This window comes from Ochotona curzoniae, unplaced genomic scaffold (genome assembly GCF_017591425.1).
Source record: "Ochotona curzoniae isolate NIBS_2020 unplaced genomic scaffold, NIBS_Ocur_1.0 contig_46, whole genome shotgun sequence".
Lineage (NCBI taxonomy): Eukaryota > Metazoa > Chordata > Mammalia > Lagomorpha > Ochotonidae > Ochotona > Ochotona curzoniae.
The window spans coordinates 6811963-6829340 of NW_024466340.1; the positions used below are offsets into that span (position 1 = coordinate 6811963).

The 17378-nt window shown below is 58.7% G+C and overlaps 1 protein-coding gene across 7 annotated transcripts; it reads left to right on the forward strand.

Moving 5' to 3' along the window:
* Positions 1–941: 941 nt before the first annotated feature.
* Positions 942–16748, forward strand: KMT5A (lysine methyltransferase 5A). Of its 7 annotated transcripts, XM_040987102.1 has the most exons (9): positions 2963–2972; positions 6042–6057; positions 6148–6163; positions 7146–7302; positions 10055–10277; positions 10630–10717; positions 13156–13215; positions 14697–14887; positions 15545–16748. In XM_040987102.1, the coding sequence occupies exons 1-9, from the start codon at positions 2963–2965 to the stop codon at positions 15753–15755; spliced, it is 972 nt and encodes a 323-aa protein (XP_040843036.1). In that variant the 3' UTR covers positions 15756–16748. The 7 variants fall into 7 exon arrangements, with proteins under 7 accessions (XP_040843038.1, XP_040843036.1, XP_040843033.1 ...); XM_040987099.1 differs by having other exon boundaries at positions 6042–6163; XM_040987104.1 differs by lacking the exons at positions 2963–2972; positions 6042–6057; positions 6148–6163 and adding an exon at positions 942–962.
* Positions 16749–17378: the final 630 nt, after the last annotated feature.

Here is a 17378-nt window from a genome sequence, read left to right on the forward strand (position 1 = left end):
CGTATTCACGGAAGCTGGGTGATACCCTCGCTCTCCCAGCCTAGTTCCGTGATGACTGGGAGGATGCTGCCTACAGCCAGCGGGGGCCCAGAGCGTGCCAGTGTCCAGGGCTCCTCACTGTATCCACCTGCACCATGGGGAGGTCTCCAAGACCGTCTTAGGACGCCATGCAGGGCACAGCAGGGCACGCTGCTCCTCGTGTCGTCCAGAGGGTCCCCCGGAGCGGGTCAGGGCAGGGCAGCTACCTCCTGACTAATCCAGGTCCTGCAACGGCGCTGCTGGGCGGCCTGGGTGACCCTCTGCTGCCCGGCCAGTTCCTCACCCACGGACCCAGTCGGCTGCCAAGAACCCTGCCAGCCAGCTCCAGGAAGTGGGAGACCGGAGCAAAGACCGCTGGAGCACAAGCTGCTGGAATGCCAACCTGCCATGACAGCCAGGGTTCCCAGGTCAAAAGGGTGGGCCGAGGGGTCAAAGGTCGGGTTCCGGTCAAGTCCCAAGAAAAAGCGGAAGTCCCGGAGCTGATCCACCCGGAGCCCCGGGCCTCCAGCCGCGTGAGTTCAGCTGAGGAGGCGGAGCTTCAGCGGGGAAGGGGCGGAGCTTGCCTCCTCCCAATGACAGCCCCGGGGAGGAGGGGTCGTTTCCCAGCAGCCAATCAACGCCGGCGCAGGTCAAATTTAAACCTCCTCCCACCTCCGCCTCCTCCGCCGGGACCTGTCCCGAAAGCGTTTGTAGAAAGTGCGGCCGCTGGCTCCGCCCCCTCTGGGGAGGCGGGGAGAAGGGCGGGCTCTGCGTCCGAGCCCACCTATCGCGACAGCCAGGCTGTGGAGAGGCGGGCAAATGCACCAATCAGAGCGAGGAGCTGCGGCTCGGTGGAGCAGTTGGCTACAGTTGTTGCAACTTTTTTCGAAAGCTGCGTTTCCCGGGAGATCCCAGGCGGTGACAGAGCCCGGCTATGGCGAGAGGTATCCACCCTGGTGGTCTGAGCCAGGGCGGCGGGGCAGGGGGTGTAGTTGGCCGGGGAAGGTGTAGGGTGGCGGCGGGGAGGCTCCGTACTGCGGGTGGAGCGCGGGGACCGTGGGGGGGATGGGGTGATGCGTGGAACCTTCCTCCCTTCCAGTGTGATACCTCGGTTTCCCTTCCCTGGAGCTTGAGCACTGGCCCACCCTGGTCGGCAGAGGCCCCGCATGCATAATGTCCAGCTGGGAGGACCCGAGCCCGGGGCACCTCTTGAGAGCGGGGGCTGCTGCTGCTGCTGCTGCTGCTGCTTCTGCTGCTGGGGTGTGGGTGGGAGGGTGGGCGGTTTGCCATGGGACTTCGTCCACCTGGGGAGACCCCGAGGTGGGGGCGTGCTCGCAGAGAGCGTCGGAGCTGACCCGCGGCCGGCGCCCTGAGTCAGCGCTCCTGTGGCTGTGGGGCAAAGAGGACCAGGCCCGGCTGCCCCCTTAGCCCCGGGCCCCGGGCGAGCGAGAGGCACCGGTGGGCCCTGCCAGGACGGCAGCAAGTCCTTGCTGGTGCGCAGAGCCTGCGTTATGCGGCACAGAGCCCTCCAGATGCGGCTGCTGCTGAGTCTCCTTCAAGCCCGAGGCCCGAGAACTTGAGCGCTTGGGTCACTGTTTGCAGAACGAGCTGGGGGCCTTAGTTGCTTCCTCCGTTTCCCCCCCCTCCCCCCATAACACCACGTTAGGGAGCACTGAGCCCTACACGAGGGAGCAGACAGTGGCTGGGCGCCTCTGGGTCAGGCCCGGCAGCCCTCCCGGGGTCCTTTGGGACCCACAGCCTGCGGCATCAGTGCAGCCCTGGCCAGCTGACTTCCACTACTGCCCTCACCTAGTACACACCCAACATGACTGTCCCCCACACTTGAGTATCTTCTCTGACATTTATTAAAACTTTAGGGCCGGGGTGTGTGTTCTCTGTCCTGGTGACATCAGGTCAGCTGCTTGTCTCAAAAGTAATGCTTTGGGGGAAAAAAAATAGAAAAAGCTTTCATAAGTTAGTCCACCCTGCAGGGTTAGACCAGCCTTGGAGCACTGGAAGACTTCTCATACAGGCAAATGGTGACGCTCCACGGAGGGCCAGGCGCATTGTGGTCCCCACTAAGCTTGGTCTGCTTCTCAGGGGTGGGGGCCCCAAGTCCAGGAGCGGCCATGCCACTGGACCTCCCTTCCACGCTTCCCAGTCAGGGCCCAGTGCAGGCTTATAGGTGGGCTTTGAGACCACCATCTCGCTTGACTCTTGCAGACAGTTAAATCAGACAGCGAGGATTGTGAGTGCTGGATCATGGATGGTTCTGGAAGTAAGGGGGTCAGTGTTTTTCTTCTAGAAAGTTTATCTTTGTTCCAAACTTGAGGCTTAGGAGTCCTGCTGGATCACATGGACGCACCATGTGGTTACCAGACAAATCCTCTTTGGTCTTGAGGCTTCATAATCTCACAATTATTTATAGCCTAGAGAACGTCAGTGCATCCTTTTCATTCCCTATGAGCTGCTGCTCAGTGTGGCCTCCTGGCTGGCTCTGCTCAGTGAGACCCTCCTGGCTGGCCCTGCTCAGTGAGACCCTCCTGGCTGGCCCTGCTTAGTGTGGCCTCCTGGCTGGCCCTGCAGTGTGACCCTCCTGGCTGGCCCTGCTCAGTGAGACCCTCCTGGCTGGCCCTGCAGTGTGACCCTCCTGGCTGGCCCTGCAGTGTGGCCTCCTGGCTGGTCCCCTGCTTCCTTTTTGGCCATCTCTAGTTCATTATCACTTAGCAGGAGTGGTCCTTGAGAGTGTATTATTTTGCCACGTGGCCCTCCCAACCTCCTGCCTTTAGCCTGTGCACTGGGCCCAAGTGCTTGGGCCATTTTCCACTACCTCCCCTAGCACATTAGCAGAGAGCCACATCAGAAATGAAGCCACCAGTACTCAACCTGCATCCATCTAGGATGCAAATGCCATAGGTGGAGGCTTAGCTTGCCACATCACAGCATGGCCCGTGGTCTTGGTTTGCATTTTTAGCACCAGACCAGGAACAAAGTTTGTGTTCAATAAATGTCTCTTGAATAAATCCATCCATATGTTAGTGTATGGACTTGCAAGAAGCAATATTACAATTTTTTAAAGATTTATTTTTATTGCAAAGTCAGATATGCAGAGAGGAGACAGGAAGATCTTCCATCTGATGATTTACTCCCCAAGTGACTGCAACAACCAGAACTGTGCCAATTCGAAGCCAGTAGCCCCATCTGGGTCTCCCACACAGGTGCAGGGTCCCAAGGCTTTGGGCTGTCCTTGACTGCTTTCCCAGGCCACAGGCAGGGAGCTGGATGGGAAGCGGGACTGCCCATATGGGATCCCAGCATGTTCAAGGTGAGGACTTTAGCCACTAGGCTATCACACAGGGCCCTCAATATGCGTTTTTAATGATAAAGTACCTTATTAGAGCAGAACAGGGTTCAGATCCCAACTTCAGAACTTCTCAGAACTCTCAGCTAAGTAATGTTGACTCTGACCCCTAGTGGGGTGAAATCAGACTCCTAGCTCCATGTCATAGAGTGTGGGGAGAGTTGACCAAATGAGTCCAAGAGGCCCTCTAGAACATGTCCTAAATACTCAACAAGGATTAGCCACAACTGAGTTGGTGTTACTCTTTTAGATTTATTGATTTTTATTCGAAAGGCAGGGTAACAGAGAGATCTTCCATCCACTGGTTCACTCCCCAGATGGCCACAAGTGCTAGAACTTGGCTGCTTAGAGGCACGTGGGCGTGGGGGTCCAGGACTTGGGCCTCCCTCCACTGCTTTCCCAGGCACATTGGCAGGGAGCTGGATCAGAAGTGGAAACTCTGGGATTTGAACCGGTGTCCGTAAGGAATGCTGATGCCACTGACAGAGGCTCTGCCACAGTGCCAAACCCAAGTTGTTACTTTTTAAAGATTTGTTTGTTTGAAAGGCAGAGTTACAGAGAAAAAGGGAGAGATAGAGAAGGATCTTCTATGTGCTGGCTTAATTCTCTAATGAACCCAAAGGCCAGAGCTACGCCAGGCTGATGCTAGAAGCCTGGAACTCTATCTTGGTCCCACCTATGGGTGGCAGAGACCAAAGAACTCAAGTATGTGAGGTAGATAAGATGGTTGGCAGCTGCTCCCAGACTGTTTCCTGTAGTAGTCTATCGACTGATGACAAAGCAACTTTGCCCTGCAGAGACAGGGCGCCTCCTTTTCTTTTTATTTGGAAGACAGTTACAAAGGAAGAAGGAGTAACAGAGAGATCTGCTGGTTCACTCCGTAACTGGATGCAAGGGCTGGAGCTGAGCTGATCTGAAGCCAGGAGCAAGAGCTTCCCCTGGGTCTCCCAGGCGGGTGCAGGGTCCCAAGGTTTGGGGTCATGCTCCACTGCTTTTCCATGATACAAGCAAGGGAGCTGAACTGAAGTGTAGCCACCAGGACTTGAACCGGTGCCCATATAGGATGCCGGCCCTGCAGGCTTAGGTTTAAGGTGCTACGCCACGGTGCCAGTCCCTGAAGGCACTTTCAAATGGCCCATCCTGGTGTCAGAGTGTCCCTTTTGAATAGAGATGGCAGAGAACTTGGGCAGAGTCCCCTGTCCCACCGGGGTTAGTGGTTAGGGGCTGGGGTGGGACCCTTGCTTCAAAGGATGCTGAAGTGAGAGCTGGGTCCTGGCACTTAATCCTACTCTAGCCTGTCCCTTATCACACAGCTCTCCGTTTGGTTGGGTTCTGAGAGTGCAGGGGGTGAGGTGGGTGGTGAGTTAGGGGACTGGAGGTGCTTGGTTTTCACCCTGGAGGACAGTGAAGCCCAGATTGGGAAAGTGCTGGGGTCCTGGCTCCCAGACAGGAGCCTGGCAGGGAGGGAGGGAGAGAGGCAGCATCTTCATCTTACTTCTGTGACTTTGCACAAATACAACCGTTCTTTGGCTGTGAGCCCCGCAGCCCTGCAGCCCCGCAGTGTGCAGTACAGCCGGCGTGCCTGGCTCTGGGTACAGCGGCCAGGGCTGCAAACCTCTGTAAACGTGGCCAATCTTCCTCAAGGATAGTTAGGCTCTGTTCTCTCCTTGGGCCATTTGAGGTTTGAAAAGAGAAGCACCCAGAAAATGTAAAACCCTGCCTGAGGCTCCCCAGGGACCCCTACCGGCTAACTGACACCAGAGCTGACACCCTGGTGCAGTCACTTCCTGGTTCTGCGGCCCCCGGCGACCCCGCTGGATATCCCTGGCAACTCGGCATCCCCTTCTGGCTCACGCCTGGGAGCAGAGAGCTCCAGGGCCCTAGTCCGTCGCGTTCTGGCGTGAACATGCGCTGAGCCAGCGGGAGCAGCAGAGAGCCGGCCAGCTGGGAGCCAGGGCTGCTAGGATCGAGTTTCCCACCCCTTCCTGCCCGTGTGCTTGAGTTCGCGCGCGAGGGGGCGCGCCCGAGCCGGGATTCGTCCAGGCCGCGCGGGCGGCCCGCCCGCCCTCGGTGCGGAGCCTCCAGCGCCGCCCCTGCCAGCCCCTCCCCGGGCTGGGAGCCGGACGGTGGGCGGCAGCGAGCGGGCGGGCCGCGGAGGACGCGCCGCCTGCGCCTCCCTTCCCGCGTCCCTGGCTCCGGGCGGCCCGGGGCTGCGGCGGCGCGTGGGTGCAGGGCCCCGCTCGCAGGCCATGGGGGAAGGGGGTGCCGTGGGGCGCCGGCGGCCCTTCCCCGGGGCGCCGCGGCGACGCTGGTGGCGGCGGCAGCAGCAGCAGCAGAGGCAGCGGCAGCGGTGGTGGCCGGGCCGCGGCGAGGGCGCAGGGCGCGCCGCCATGGGCCTGGCTGGGCTGCAGGTGGGTGTGTCGGGCCTGGCGAGCTGGGGGGGTGCGGGCGGGGCCTGCCCGGGCCGGGCGGCGGCAGGAGGGCAGCGTGGGCCCACCGGCCTGGCCCGGTCGGCCGGCCAGCCCCCGCCTCTCCCCCGGGCGGCCCATCGCCGCCGGGCTCTCGAAACATGGCTGCGGCACCCGGGCCGGGCGGCCCCGCTCCCCGCCCCACCGCGCCCTGAGCGCCCCCTCCCCCGCTTCCCCCGGGTCCCCCTCTCCAGGCAGGAAGATGTCCAAGCCCCGCGCGGTGGAGGCGGCGGCGGCGGCAGCGGCGGTGGCAGCGACGGCCCCGGGCCCGGAGATGGTGGAGCGGAGGGGTCCGGGGAGGCCCCGCACCGACGGGGTAAGCAGGCACCCTCCCCGCACTCCCGCTGCGCGCCCCGCCCGGGGGAGCCCCCCTCTGCCGCCCTGGGGCGCCCGGGCCCGGGGCCGCTTCCTTTCTGCTGCCTGGCGGGGAGTGGCGGCAACGCTTGGCTGCGCCATGACCCTGGCGCTGCTTGACCTCAGAAAAGTTTGCCTTCATGGCGTTCCCAGTGCTGAAACCTAGCTTCCCCGGGGTGGCTGCCTTTCCAGGGTGTGCGGGGAGCGGAGGCCTACTTGGCCCCCTCCCGGCTAGCCAGCTCTTGGGCTCCCCGACCGTGCGCCCTCGTGGCTCACCACTCAAGGTCCCAGTATCGTTTCCGGGGAAGCGACCCCACGCAAGGGAAAGCAAGCAGCCAGTGCGGTGCCCCAGGCTGCCCGGTGGCCTGCCCACTCCCTTCCGTGTGGTCATCCCCTGGGTGTGGCTCACAGCAGAGCCACTGCCCTAAATGGGCCGGTCGCAGCCTGCGTTCCAGCTCCTTCCCCCAGAAGTCTCCAGGCAGCCAGGGTCCCTGGCAGCTGCTGGGCTGCAGTGACCAGGAGGGGCCAGCCAGCTCTGAGCAGCCCCTTCCGGCTGACTTCAGGATCCAGTGGTCAGTCAGGTTCCCCAGGCCTCTTCCAAGTGGCTCTGGGCCCTGCCAGGGGAGCTGACGCCCAAACACGTTCAACCCTTCCACCGCCCTGTCTGCCTGTCCTGGGTCATTCCGACCTGTTCCTGGCTGCTGGTAGGTCACCTCCCTCTGAGCACACGGGGCAGATGCCCCCCGGGTGGCCAAGAGCTAGAGATGGCAGGTGCTGGGGCCCCGGGGGATTCCTGAGCTGTCGGCACCCTCCCAAGAGGACTGGCCCGGCAGCAGCTGCATTTCCCAGCGGTGGAGCAAGCTCTGTTTTGCATTCTCATTTCCTCTCTTCTCCTTCCACGCGATGGGATCTTCCTCCTTCAGCATACCCATTTGTTTTTTTAGGAGAATGTGTTTACCGGGCAGCCCAAGATCTATTCCTACATGAGCCCGAACAAATGCTCCGGAATGCGTTCCCCCCTTCAGGAAGAGAACTCGGTTGCACATTACGAAGTCAGATGCCCAGGGAAGCCGCTAGCTGGGATCTACAGGAAGCGAGAAGGTAAGAACGGACCACAGCCTCGTTCTGTGGTCCGGTGTGCGGGTGGGAGAGGTCTGAGCCCGGGGCTCCATCTTGGCTCCCAAGGAGCAAACAGCGGCCAGTCGCCTGCCCCTCAGGGCCTGCACCGTGCAGTCTGACGGGTTCTGCCTGCCCTCACGTGAGTCAGTGTGCCCTTCGGTCCTGCTGGTTTTGCCACGTTGCAAAAAAAAAAAAAAAGAAAAAAGAAAAAAAATAGCCACACTGGGCATGCCAGGAGAGAGGCTTACAGTGAGCGGGGGCGGGGACAGAGAGCGTGAGCCTGGGCCACCCACTGGCTGTCCCTTCCCCCAGGAGCTGGCCTCGCCCTGGTTCGGCAGCATGCTCCATGTTCATACTGAACCAGGAAATGCAAGGCAGTTGGCTGTGTGCAATAAGCTGAACGCTCCCTCCTAGGCAGGCACTTGTTCTCGTGTTCTCACTGTGTCACCAGTGAGGGTTCCCCAAGGGCCGGGGCATTTCCCCCAAGGGTCTTAACCTGGGTTCTGACCCTGCTGAAGCCCCCCAGAGTTCTGGGGCTACCTGGTACAGACTGGGGAAGGGGAGCTTGGCTGCTCGCCCTCGGATAGCTATGGTGTAGATACCTCAGGGCTGTGCCCCACGTCCCCTGAGCTCTCAGAACTGGCGCCCCACTACATCGGGAGGGGGCAGAATGAGACCAATTGTATATTGTCCTACTTGGTGGTAACAGAGTGCCCAGGTTAGCTCAGTGGATTTGGAATGTTGTCAGACGAATGTGCTCAGACCCCGAGACAGATGTGTTTTGGGGATCCCCAGGGACAGACCTATGTGATTTCTGCCATAAAGCAAGTGGGGTGGGTGATGTTCAGGGGTGTTCCACACTCCTGGGGCTCTGCCCACAGCCTCTAATGCCACCCAGGAAGGGTGCAGGTGAGTTGGGTGCTTGCCACGTATTCATGTTTCTCTTGCTTATTGAGGTATAATATATCGCAAAGTCCATGGTTTTCTAGAGTAAATGACGGTGTTTAGTATGCTTCTGGAATTGTGCAGTCATTACCATTAACCAGTTCCAGAATGTTCTTCATCGCCCCAGTGCCCAGCCCTAGGCTGCTCTGGGCTTCCCCGAGTTTGCCCCTCTGGACTCGCTTCTCATGGTCTCCTGCGTTTGGCTTTGTGCACGCAGCCCGTTTCCTGGGTTCCTCCATGTTGTAGTGTGTGACCAGCTTCGTGTCTCGTCATGGATGGAGACTGCCTTGTGTGTGGTTCCTTGGCGGATAGGGTCTGGCCTGTCCCCTGGAACCGGCCACTGGAGTTTAGTTTCATGTGGACACGTGTTTTTAATTCTGAGTGGATGCGTCGGAGTGGATGGCTGGGTCACGTGGTGTTGAGCATTTTGGAGGACCGCCAGTGTTTTCCAAGAGGGCCGCACCATTCCGTGTTCCTGCCAGGGGTGTGTTACCGACTTAACTTTGCAAAGTAAACCCAGAGGGCAAACAGTTTGCTCGCATGGGCGCTGTACACCTGTTGCTACAAACCAGCCATTGGCCTGTGTCCCCCCACCTCCATGCTGGCCAGAGCCAGAGGACACACAACTTCCCCAGATCGCCTCAAAAGCCCCAGGTGGGCCAGGCTGAACAGGAAGCAGGAACTCCACATTAGCTGGTAGGAACTTAAGTATGTGGGCCAGCATTAGTTGTTTCACAGGTGCGTTAGCAGGGAGCTAGATTGGAAGCAGGGGAGCCAGTACCAGGCCTGGTTCTCCCATGTGAAGTAGCTTAACCCATTACGCTGCAACTTCTGCCCCATCCAGGCAGCTCTGGGGCAAGCTTCCACTTCTCTCCCCTGCTAGTCTGCTCTTCAGGATCAGGGACTGCCTGCTCAGATGTACAGCCCAGTTTCTGAAGCTCCCACACCAGCCCTGCTGTCTGTGGCACTTCACCCTTCCATGTCTAGATGCAGAAGCTCGGGGAGGGGAGATGGTGTAGTGGGCTGAGCCCCTGCCTGCTGCACCAGCACCCCATATGGGCACTGGTTCAATTCCGTGGTTCCACTTTCCATCCAGCTCCCTGCCAATGCCTGGAAAAGCAGTGGAGGCTAGTGCAAGTGCTTGGGCCCCTACACCCATGTGGGAGACCCAGAAGAAGCTCCTGGCTCCTGGTTACAGATCGGCTCAGCTTCAGCTGTTGTGGCCATTTAAGGAGTGAACCAGCAGATGGAAGATCTTTCTGTCTTTCCTCTGGAAATATGTCTTTCCAATAAGAATAAAATCTTTAGGGAAAAAAAAATGCAGAAGCTCTAGGCCTCTGCCCAGTGTGTTGAGCAAAAAAGTAGAGCTGGGCTTTTTTCCTGGGTAGCCTTTCGTGGGTTTCCAGCTTCACAGGTTGGATGCTGCCATCTCACGTCCCTGCCATCCTTGTTCCCTCCTAGAGCCTGTCTTTAAAGCTCTTTGTAAATTTCACTTTCATCTTGTTAAACGAAAGGCAGAGAAACAAATAGATCTTCCATCCACTGGTGTGCTTCCCGGATGCCCTCATCAGCCAGGGCTGGCCTGGCTGAACTCGGGGTCAGGAACGCTGACCGTCCTTTCTCCCAAGGGAGTGGCAGGGTCCCAGACGCCAGGGTCCCAGGCAGCTGTCACCTGCCGCCTGCCGCCTCCCATATGGCACGCTGGCGGGCAACTGGAGCAGCAGTGGAGGACCGGGACATCCCCAGTTGCCGCCCCAGTGACCCAGTGTTTCCTACCCTCTGCCTGCAGAGAAAAGAACAGGAGGCAACGCCCTGCGGAGTTCAGCAAAGGCCGAGGGACACAAGATCAAAGATGCCAGGAGAGGCCCCCTGGCCCCTTTTCCAAACCAAAAACCTGAAGCCGCAGAACCTCCAAAAACCCCACCCTCGTCCTGCGAGCCTCCCAGCTTGACTGGCAGCACGCAGACCATGAAGAAGCCCCCGAGGGGCAGCAGACAGGCCCTCCGGAAAAAGTGAGCATATGGGTGGCTTGCTGGGGCCTCTGCCAGGGCCACAGGCTTCACCATCACCACCTGCCATGGCCACAGGCTTCACCATTACCACCTGCCAGGGCCGCAGGCTTCACCATCACCACCTGCCATGGCAGAGGCCGCAGTCCCGAAGGCCATTTAGGTTACACCTCTGGGTGGCGCCCTTTGGGAGCATGCAGCCTGCGGGCTGGTGGGTGAGCTGATGGGATCGGCAGGCCCCAGCTGCACCCTGACCTCAGTGGTGGCATGGGAGGGTCACCGTTCCCTGGGGTGTCCAGGGCACAGTGTAGCACTCTGTCTTAATACCACTTTCCCCTCCTCCCTTCTCTCCTAGAGTTCCAGGGAAAACGCAGCAGAATCGCAAGCTCACAGATTTCTACCCAGTCCGCCGGAGCTCCAGGAAGAGCAAGGCTGAGCTGCAGGTAGGGCCTCCGGCTGTCCTGGCTTTGGGGTGTGCTGTGTGTTAGGAGACGGCGGGCCTCAAGCCTGGATCGTGTTGTCTTGGGGCTGTGTGCTCGACTTCTGTTCAGTGCCTGCCCTGCTTCTGAACCAGATACCTGTGTGAGAAGGAGCCTCATGGTCTGCAAGGTCTCTGCCAGGGCTCAGGGCGCAACAGCTGGTGCTGCCTATGCGAGCTGCAGGGGGACGTTTGGAGAGTTGGGCCAGGCCTTGGCATGTGTGTGCACTGTGCCTGGACCCTAGCATCACCACCATTGTCTCCCCATGGGGCTACCCCCGGGCTCCTCTCTGCTCTCCCCACCCACCCACCACCCTAGGATCGCAGAGTGACACACACAGGAAGCAAGGCCACACCCCATCCCCCTGCCAACCTTGCAGGCACCACTGTGCATTCAGGGAGGCATCCCGGGCTTGGGGCTCCCACCCAGGACTGCCAGGACAGCCCCTTGACAGCCTCCCCACAGAGAGTCGGGGACCCCATGCCCTTGCTGCATGCCTTGACATTAAATCTGCAGGGTAGCATTGACAGTCCAGTTTGCTGTTTGCTGTCTCTTCTATAACTGACTGGCTTCGTTGGAAAAAGCACCTGGGGTGGGCATTCTGCCTGCCAATGAGGATTGTATCTAGCACCCCACACCTCTGTCAAAGCACCTGGTTCTAGTCCTAGCTCCAGCTGCTGTCGCCAGCTTCCTGCTAACGCAGCCCCTGAGAGGCCATGCTAATGTCTGTCACTTTCCTGTCAAGACCTGGGTTGAGTTCCCAGGTCTCTGGGACTCCCATGGTCTCTGGGACTTCCATGGCCCTGGACTCGCATGCCACCCATTGCAGCTGTCAAGCAGGCACTTAAAGAGTGAACAAGCTAATGGAAGCTCTCTGTCAGCCTTGCTGTCTCTGTGTCTGTCTTGTGGGCTACTTGCCACTCAAGTAAATAGTAAAGATAAACAAAAGGGTGGAGTGTTGTCCATTCCCCCACACATCCCCAAGACCAGCTCTGGTTGCAGTTGCGGTGAAAGACAGTGCCTTTGAGATGCTCTCAAATGTGCACCAGCTGGAGGAGGCCATGAGGCGTGCCTGCTAGCCCTGGCTCTGCAGAGAGGAGAGGGAGGTGGTGCCAGGCAACAGAGCCCTTGGCTCCTCCCAGAACTGCCATGTGCCCACGCAGCCAGCCCTGGGGCAGTCTGCATGGGGGCAGCTGAGTCTCATACAAGCCCTGGCTTTCCTGCCAGGAGGCGCAGGCGCCCACAATGTGCCCAAGTGCGAAGGAGGACACCCTGGCCTCCCCTGAGCTGCGCCTGCAGGCATAAGAAAGCTCCCCTGTTTGTGGACGCGGGGCCAGGGCCCTGCTGCACCCCCCAGTGTTTGTGTTGGCTGCTCAGAGTGAACCACGTGAGGCCTGGCTGGTCACGCTGGGGAGCTGTTGCTGGCCTGGGGCAGGAAGACTGGGGCTGGCCAGGACAGTGGTTCTCTTGTCGACCAACACAGCATGACGACAGCTGGCCTGGTATATGTTCTAACTGTAGGGAAAGACCCAAGTGCTCCCAGTAGCCCTAGAAGGGGGGCAACCAGGCCTGATCCAACTGCCCTGTGGGGCCCAGGCTGAGGTTCTTGGGGCGGGCAGAAGTCTGTGGTTCGCCAGGTGTTGGGAGGGACCCTGGGTGGGGCCCAGGGCAGGAAGGGGCGTCTGGGCTGCGGGGTTTGGACTCAGGGTGAGGTTTCATGTAGGTCCCAGGAACCCCAGGGCTCCCTGGCTGGCTAGCCCTTCCTCAAAGGGTCTCTGAGCCTTAGCTCAGCCCTGATGCCCAGCGTGTGCCATCCTCGGGGATGCTTGGGACCAAGCCCTTCCTGTTTCTGGGCTGGTAGTGAGTGCTGCTGGAATTCTTTGCTAGGATGCTCAGAACTGGCCAGAACTGGCCTGGAGGTGACAGAGGTGTGGTCTCACATAGGCTGTGTGCAGGAGCATCGGGGCCCAGCCATGGGTCGCACAGGTTTGGGGTTCACAGATTGCAGCATTCCTCTTGTTCTCCTATCTCCTATGCCGTGGAAGGGTGATAGGGTACCCCAGTCGGGGACAGAGGACTGGGAGTTGGAGGGCGTTGGCCTGCGGGACAGGAAGCTGGAAGGGTGATATTGACCTGCCCCAGGCAGCAAATGCTGTTAGCGACACAGCACACAGAGCCAGGACCCTGGTTGTGTGGCCCCCAGAGTGTGCCCAACCCCTTCTCTGGGTCAAATGAGACCAGCTCTGAATTCCATCCTGCTTTGGGACCCCCACTGTGTCTTCCCGGGGGCCGTGTCAGGGGCTCTGTCACAGGCCAGCTGCAACCCCTTGGGCCTGGCCGCTGCACCCGTGGTTGGAGCACCCAGAACACTGACGCCGGTCTCTTTCCTGCTCCCACCCCAGTCTGAAGAGAGGAAGAGACTGGATGAATTGATCGAGAGCGGCAAAGAAGAAGGGATGAAGGTAAGCCCAGGGCACTGTCTGCCCCAGGCGGCCAGGGCCTGTGGCCTTCCACCCATGTCCCTGAGCCAGGCAGCCCTGCTGCCGGGGACTTGTTTTACACAGGGGACGTGATTGGGCTTTGCTTGTCTGTGTTAATCTGGCCGTAACATAACGTGGACAGCTGCATGCCACAAGGTGCACTCAGATGCCCGGTTCCAGCACACACCTCTGCAAGAAGCCTGCCTTGTCAGCAGCTGCTGCTTGTCTGGGCAGCCACACGGCGTGTCATTGCAGCCCTCCGGGTCTGTCTGCACTAGTGACACAGTCATCTGTATGCGAAGCTCCGCTTCCTGGGAAATGGCCATCCCAAAGCATCCGGTTTTCAGACATGCACAGCTTGGGAGGGATTAATTGCCTCCTGCAGGCCTGAGTGGCCTGGTGGGTCCCTGCTCAGGCTTCCCAGCTGTGTGGCCCTGGGCCTGTGGTCATGCCCCGTTGGCCTGCATTTCCTCCTCTGCAGCACAGGAGCTAGGGCACAGGGCCATGCAGATGGGCAGATATGTACTCAGGGTTGTGCTGATGGCTGCCTGGCAGTATCTACTGTTCAAAGAATGAGTCTTGCTCCGGGGTCAGGGCTGAGTCGTAGCAGTTAAGTTCTCCCTGACTGCATGAATATCCCATGTGGGTGCCATTTCAAGTCCTGGTTGCTCCGCATCTCATCCAGCTCCCTGCTGACATCCTGCGGAAGCAGCAGCAGATGGTCCAAGTGTGTGGACCCTGCACCTGTGAGGGACACCTGACTGGAGCTCCTGGCTTCAGCCCGAGCCAGCCCTGGCGTTTGAGGAGTGAACCAGTCCATGGAGGAGTTGTCTCAGTAACTGCTATTCAAATAAATACACCTTGAGGGCCCAGTGCGATAACGTAGTGGTTCAAGTCCTCAGCTTGCACGTGCTGGGATCCCATATGGTCGCCGGTTCTAATCCCGGCGGCCCTGCTTCCCATCCAGCTCCCTGCTTGTGGCCTGGGAAAGCAGTCGGAAAGTAGGATGGCCCAAAGCCTTAGGACCCTGCACCTGCGTGGGAGACCCGGAAGAGCCCCTGGCTCAAATATTATAACGTTCATTCAATAACATCAATAATTTTAAAGATTTGTTTTTATTGGAAAGGCAAATTTCCAGAGAGAAGGAGAAACAGAGAAAGAAAGATCTTCCATCCACTGGTTGGTTCACTCTCCAGCCGCAGTCGCTGGAGCTGAGCTGATCCAAAGCCAGGAGCTTCTTCCACGTCTCCCACGCAGGTTCAGGGTTCCAAGGCTTTGGGCCATCTTCTGTTGCCTTCCTAGGCCATAACCAGGGAGCTGTGTAGAAAGTGAAGCAACCAGGACATAAACTGGCACCCACATGGTCTATTGGCACCACAGGGTAGAGGATTAGCCTGCTCTGCCATGGCACCGGCACCTGCCACTGATGTCCAGAACCACATTCTCTCACCTCCTCCTGGCAGATTGACCTCATCGACGGCAAAGGCAGGGGCGTAATCGCCACCAAGCAGTTCTCCCGGGGCGACTTTGTGGTGGAATACCACGGGGACCTCATTGAGATCACGGACGCCAAGAAGCGGGAGGCTCTGTACGCCCAGGACCCCTCCACGGGCTGCTACATGTACTACTTCCAGTATCTCAGCAAAACCTACTGGTAAGTCTGCCTTTCTGCCCCCTCCCCTCCTCACAGGGTTCCTTCTCCACCTGCTGCGGGCCATGGCCTGGGAGCTGCCGCAGTGCCCTGTGACTCTGGCTGCCATTCTTGGGGCTGTGATGCAGTGCCCTGCCCACTTCCTGCTTATAACGTGCAGAGCAGGCACTGCCCTGGAGGTCACTCCAGCCAGCACAAGTGGGCATATCAGACCTGCCAGGCAGCGCATTGCGGGGATGGCCAGCTGGGGGAGTGGATTGTTACCCATTGCTTTATAACTCTGCAGTTGCCCCCCATCCTTATCTCCATAGCCAGTTCTAACTCACATCCCCTGAGCTTCACGGCTCCCCAAGCAGCCACCACAGCCAGATATAAGTCGATCCAAAGCAAAGAGCCTCTTCTGTGTCTCCCACATGGGTGCAGGGTCCCAAAGCTTTGGGCTGTCCTCCACTGCCTTTCCAGGCCACAAGCAGGGAGCCGGATTGGAAGTGTAGCAGCCAGGACATAAACCGGTGCCCATATGGGATCCTGGCACTTGCAAAGAGAGGATTATCCAATTTAGCCATCAAACCAGCCTGAAAGTTACACAGGGACAGGGGCCGAGGGTAGACACCTGGCTACCTGTTTGTCCTTGTTACCCCTTGCCTGCTTCCACTGCAGTGTGGATGCCACACGGGAGACCAACCGCCTGGGGCGACTGATCAACCACAGCAAGTGCGGGAACTGCCAGACCAAGCTGCACGACATCGCCGGTGTGCCCCACCTCATCCTGGTCGCGGCGCGGGACATTGCGGCCGGGGAGGAGCTGTTGTACGACTACGGGGACCGCAGCAAGGCCTCCATCGAAGCCTACCCCTGGCTGAAGCACTAACGGCCGCCCACTCGTGGCGCATGGCCTCCTCCGAGGGAATGGGTTTGCTTTGTGTTTGTTTTTTTGCTTTTTCTTTTCTTTCTTTTTTTTTTTTTTTACACTTAATCTTAGCGGATTACTTAAGATGTTTTTTAAAAAGTATATCAAGATGCCTTTTCACTGTAGTATTTAAATATCTGTTACAGGTTTCCAAGGTGGACTTGAGCAGATGGCCTTATATTACCAAAACTTTTATATTCTAGTTGGTTTTTGTACCTTTTTTGCATATGAATGGAATGCCCGGCACAGGTTTTAGGAGGAAAGAGTCCCAGACGGGACCAGGAAGCCGGCCGGGGTTTCCTGCCTCCGGACGCAGGGCCGGGCCCTCCCGCTTTCTCCGCACCCCACAGCCCCTGCCCCCCAGCCGGGGCGCCTCCAAGCTCTTGTTCTCCCAGCGTCTTGACAGGCGCGCGCTCAAGTGTATGAATATTTTTTAAAAAGGGTTTCTTGGTAAGCTAGTCTTCCCATCTCTACTTTCTTGAAAGCTTCCTGGCCCCGTGGCCCGCCAGCACGGGGCCAGCCGGGTGCCGACTCTTCCAGGGCCTGCCATCCTCGGCACACCCAGAGCACCAGGGCCGGTGGGCAGACTCGAGGCAGGTGGCAGGGATGGCACTGCCTGCCCATGCTGCCGGGGCAGAGTGCCCAGAACTGGGTTATTATTAATTCTTTATAGAAATGTGAACACTGAGTTTATTTTAAAAAAAAAATTCAAAAAGCTTAAAAAAAATTAAAAGAAAAGGAAAAAAAAACCACAGGAAACAACTTACATGTATATAGATCTTGAAGTGAGTGAAGTGGTGGCTGCCTTTTTCTGTTCTGGGTTTCTCTGTTCGTTTCTGTAGGCGAGATCTCAGATGGTACTCTAATCACAAATAAGGTTTTGTAGTGGGACCAGAAGTTCCTCACCCGAGTACCCCACACCCCTGCTCACCTGGCATCCACCTGGCGTCCTCCCCGCAGGACGCAGCCATGAACCGAAGTGTGAGCCTCAGCCTGGGATGTCCGTCCCGCCCCAGCTGGGGTCAGGCAGCAAGGACAGACTCATGGCAGGAGGAGGCTTCCCTCCCTCCCCAGCGGGCACTGGTTCTCACTGTCCCCCTTCAGGTCAGGGGCTCCCACACATGCTGGCAGTCCCAGGTGAGCGTGGAGACGGGTCGGAGAGCCCGCCTGCATGCCCGGTGCCTCAACCCCCTCGCCCCAGGCTCACCACGGTGGTGCTACCTAAGGAAGTCTTCCCCCCAACCCCTGCCCCACCAGCCTGCCCAGCGGCAGCAAGTTGGAGGAGGATCCGACGGGCGCATGTCCGTGTGGGAGGAAGCGTCCTGCTTGTACCTGTTGTGGTCTAGCTTTGTATTTAAGCAAACAAAAGGAAATAAACTTGAATCTTACTTGTCATCATAGAAAATGAAATGAGAAAAATTAAAATATTTATTGCCAGGCAAGACCATCTGTGTGTCTTTCTGTCCTGGCGTGGGTGTGGCAAGAGCAGGTGTGACGGGAGGGCCATGTGGCGGGCAGGGCTGTGCATGTTCCCTCATCTGCGTGGTGGGGGCTTGTGGACACGTGGTATTGCCACGTTGTGGA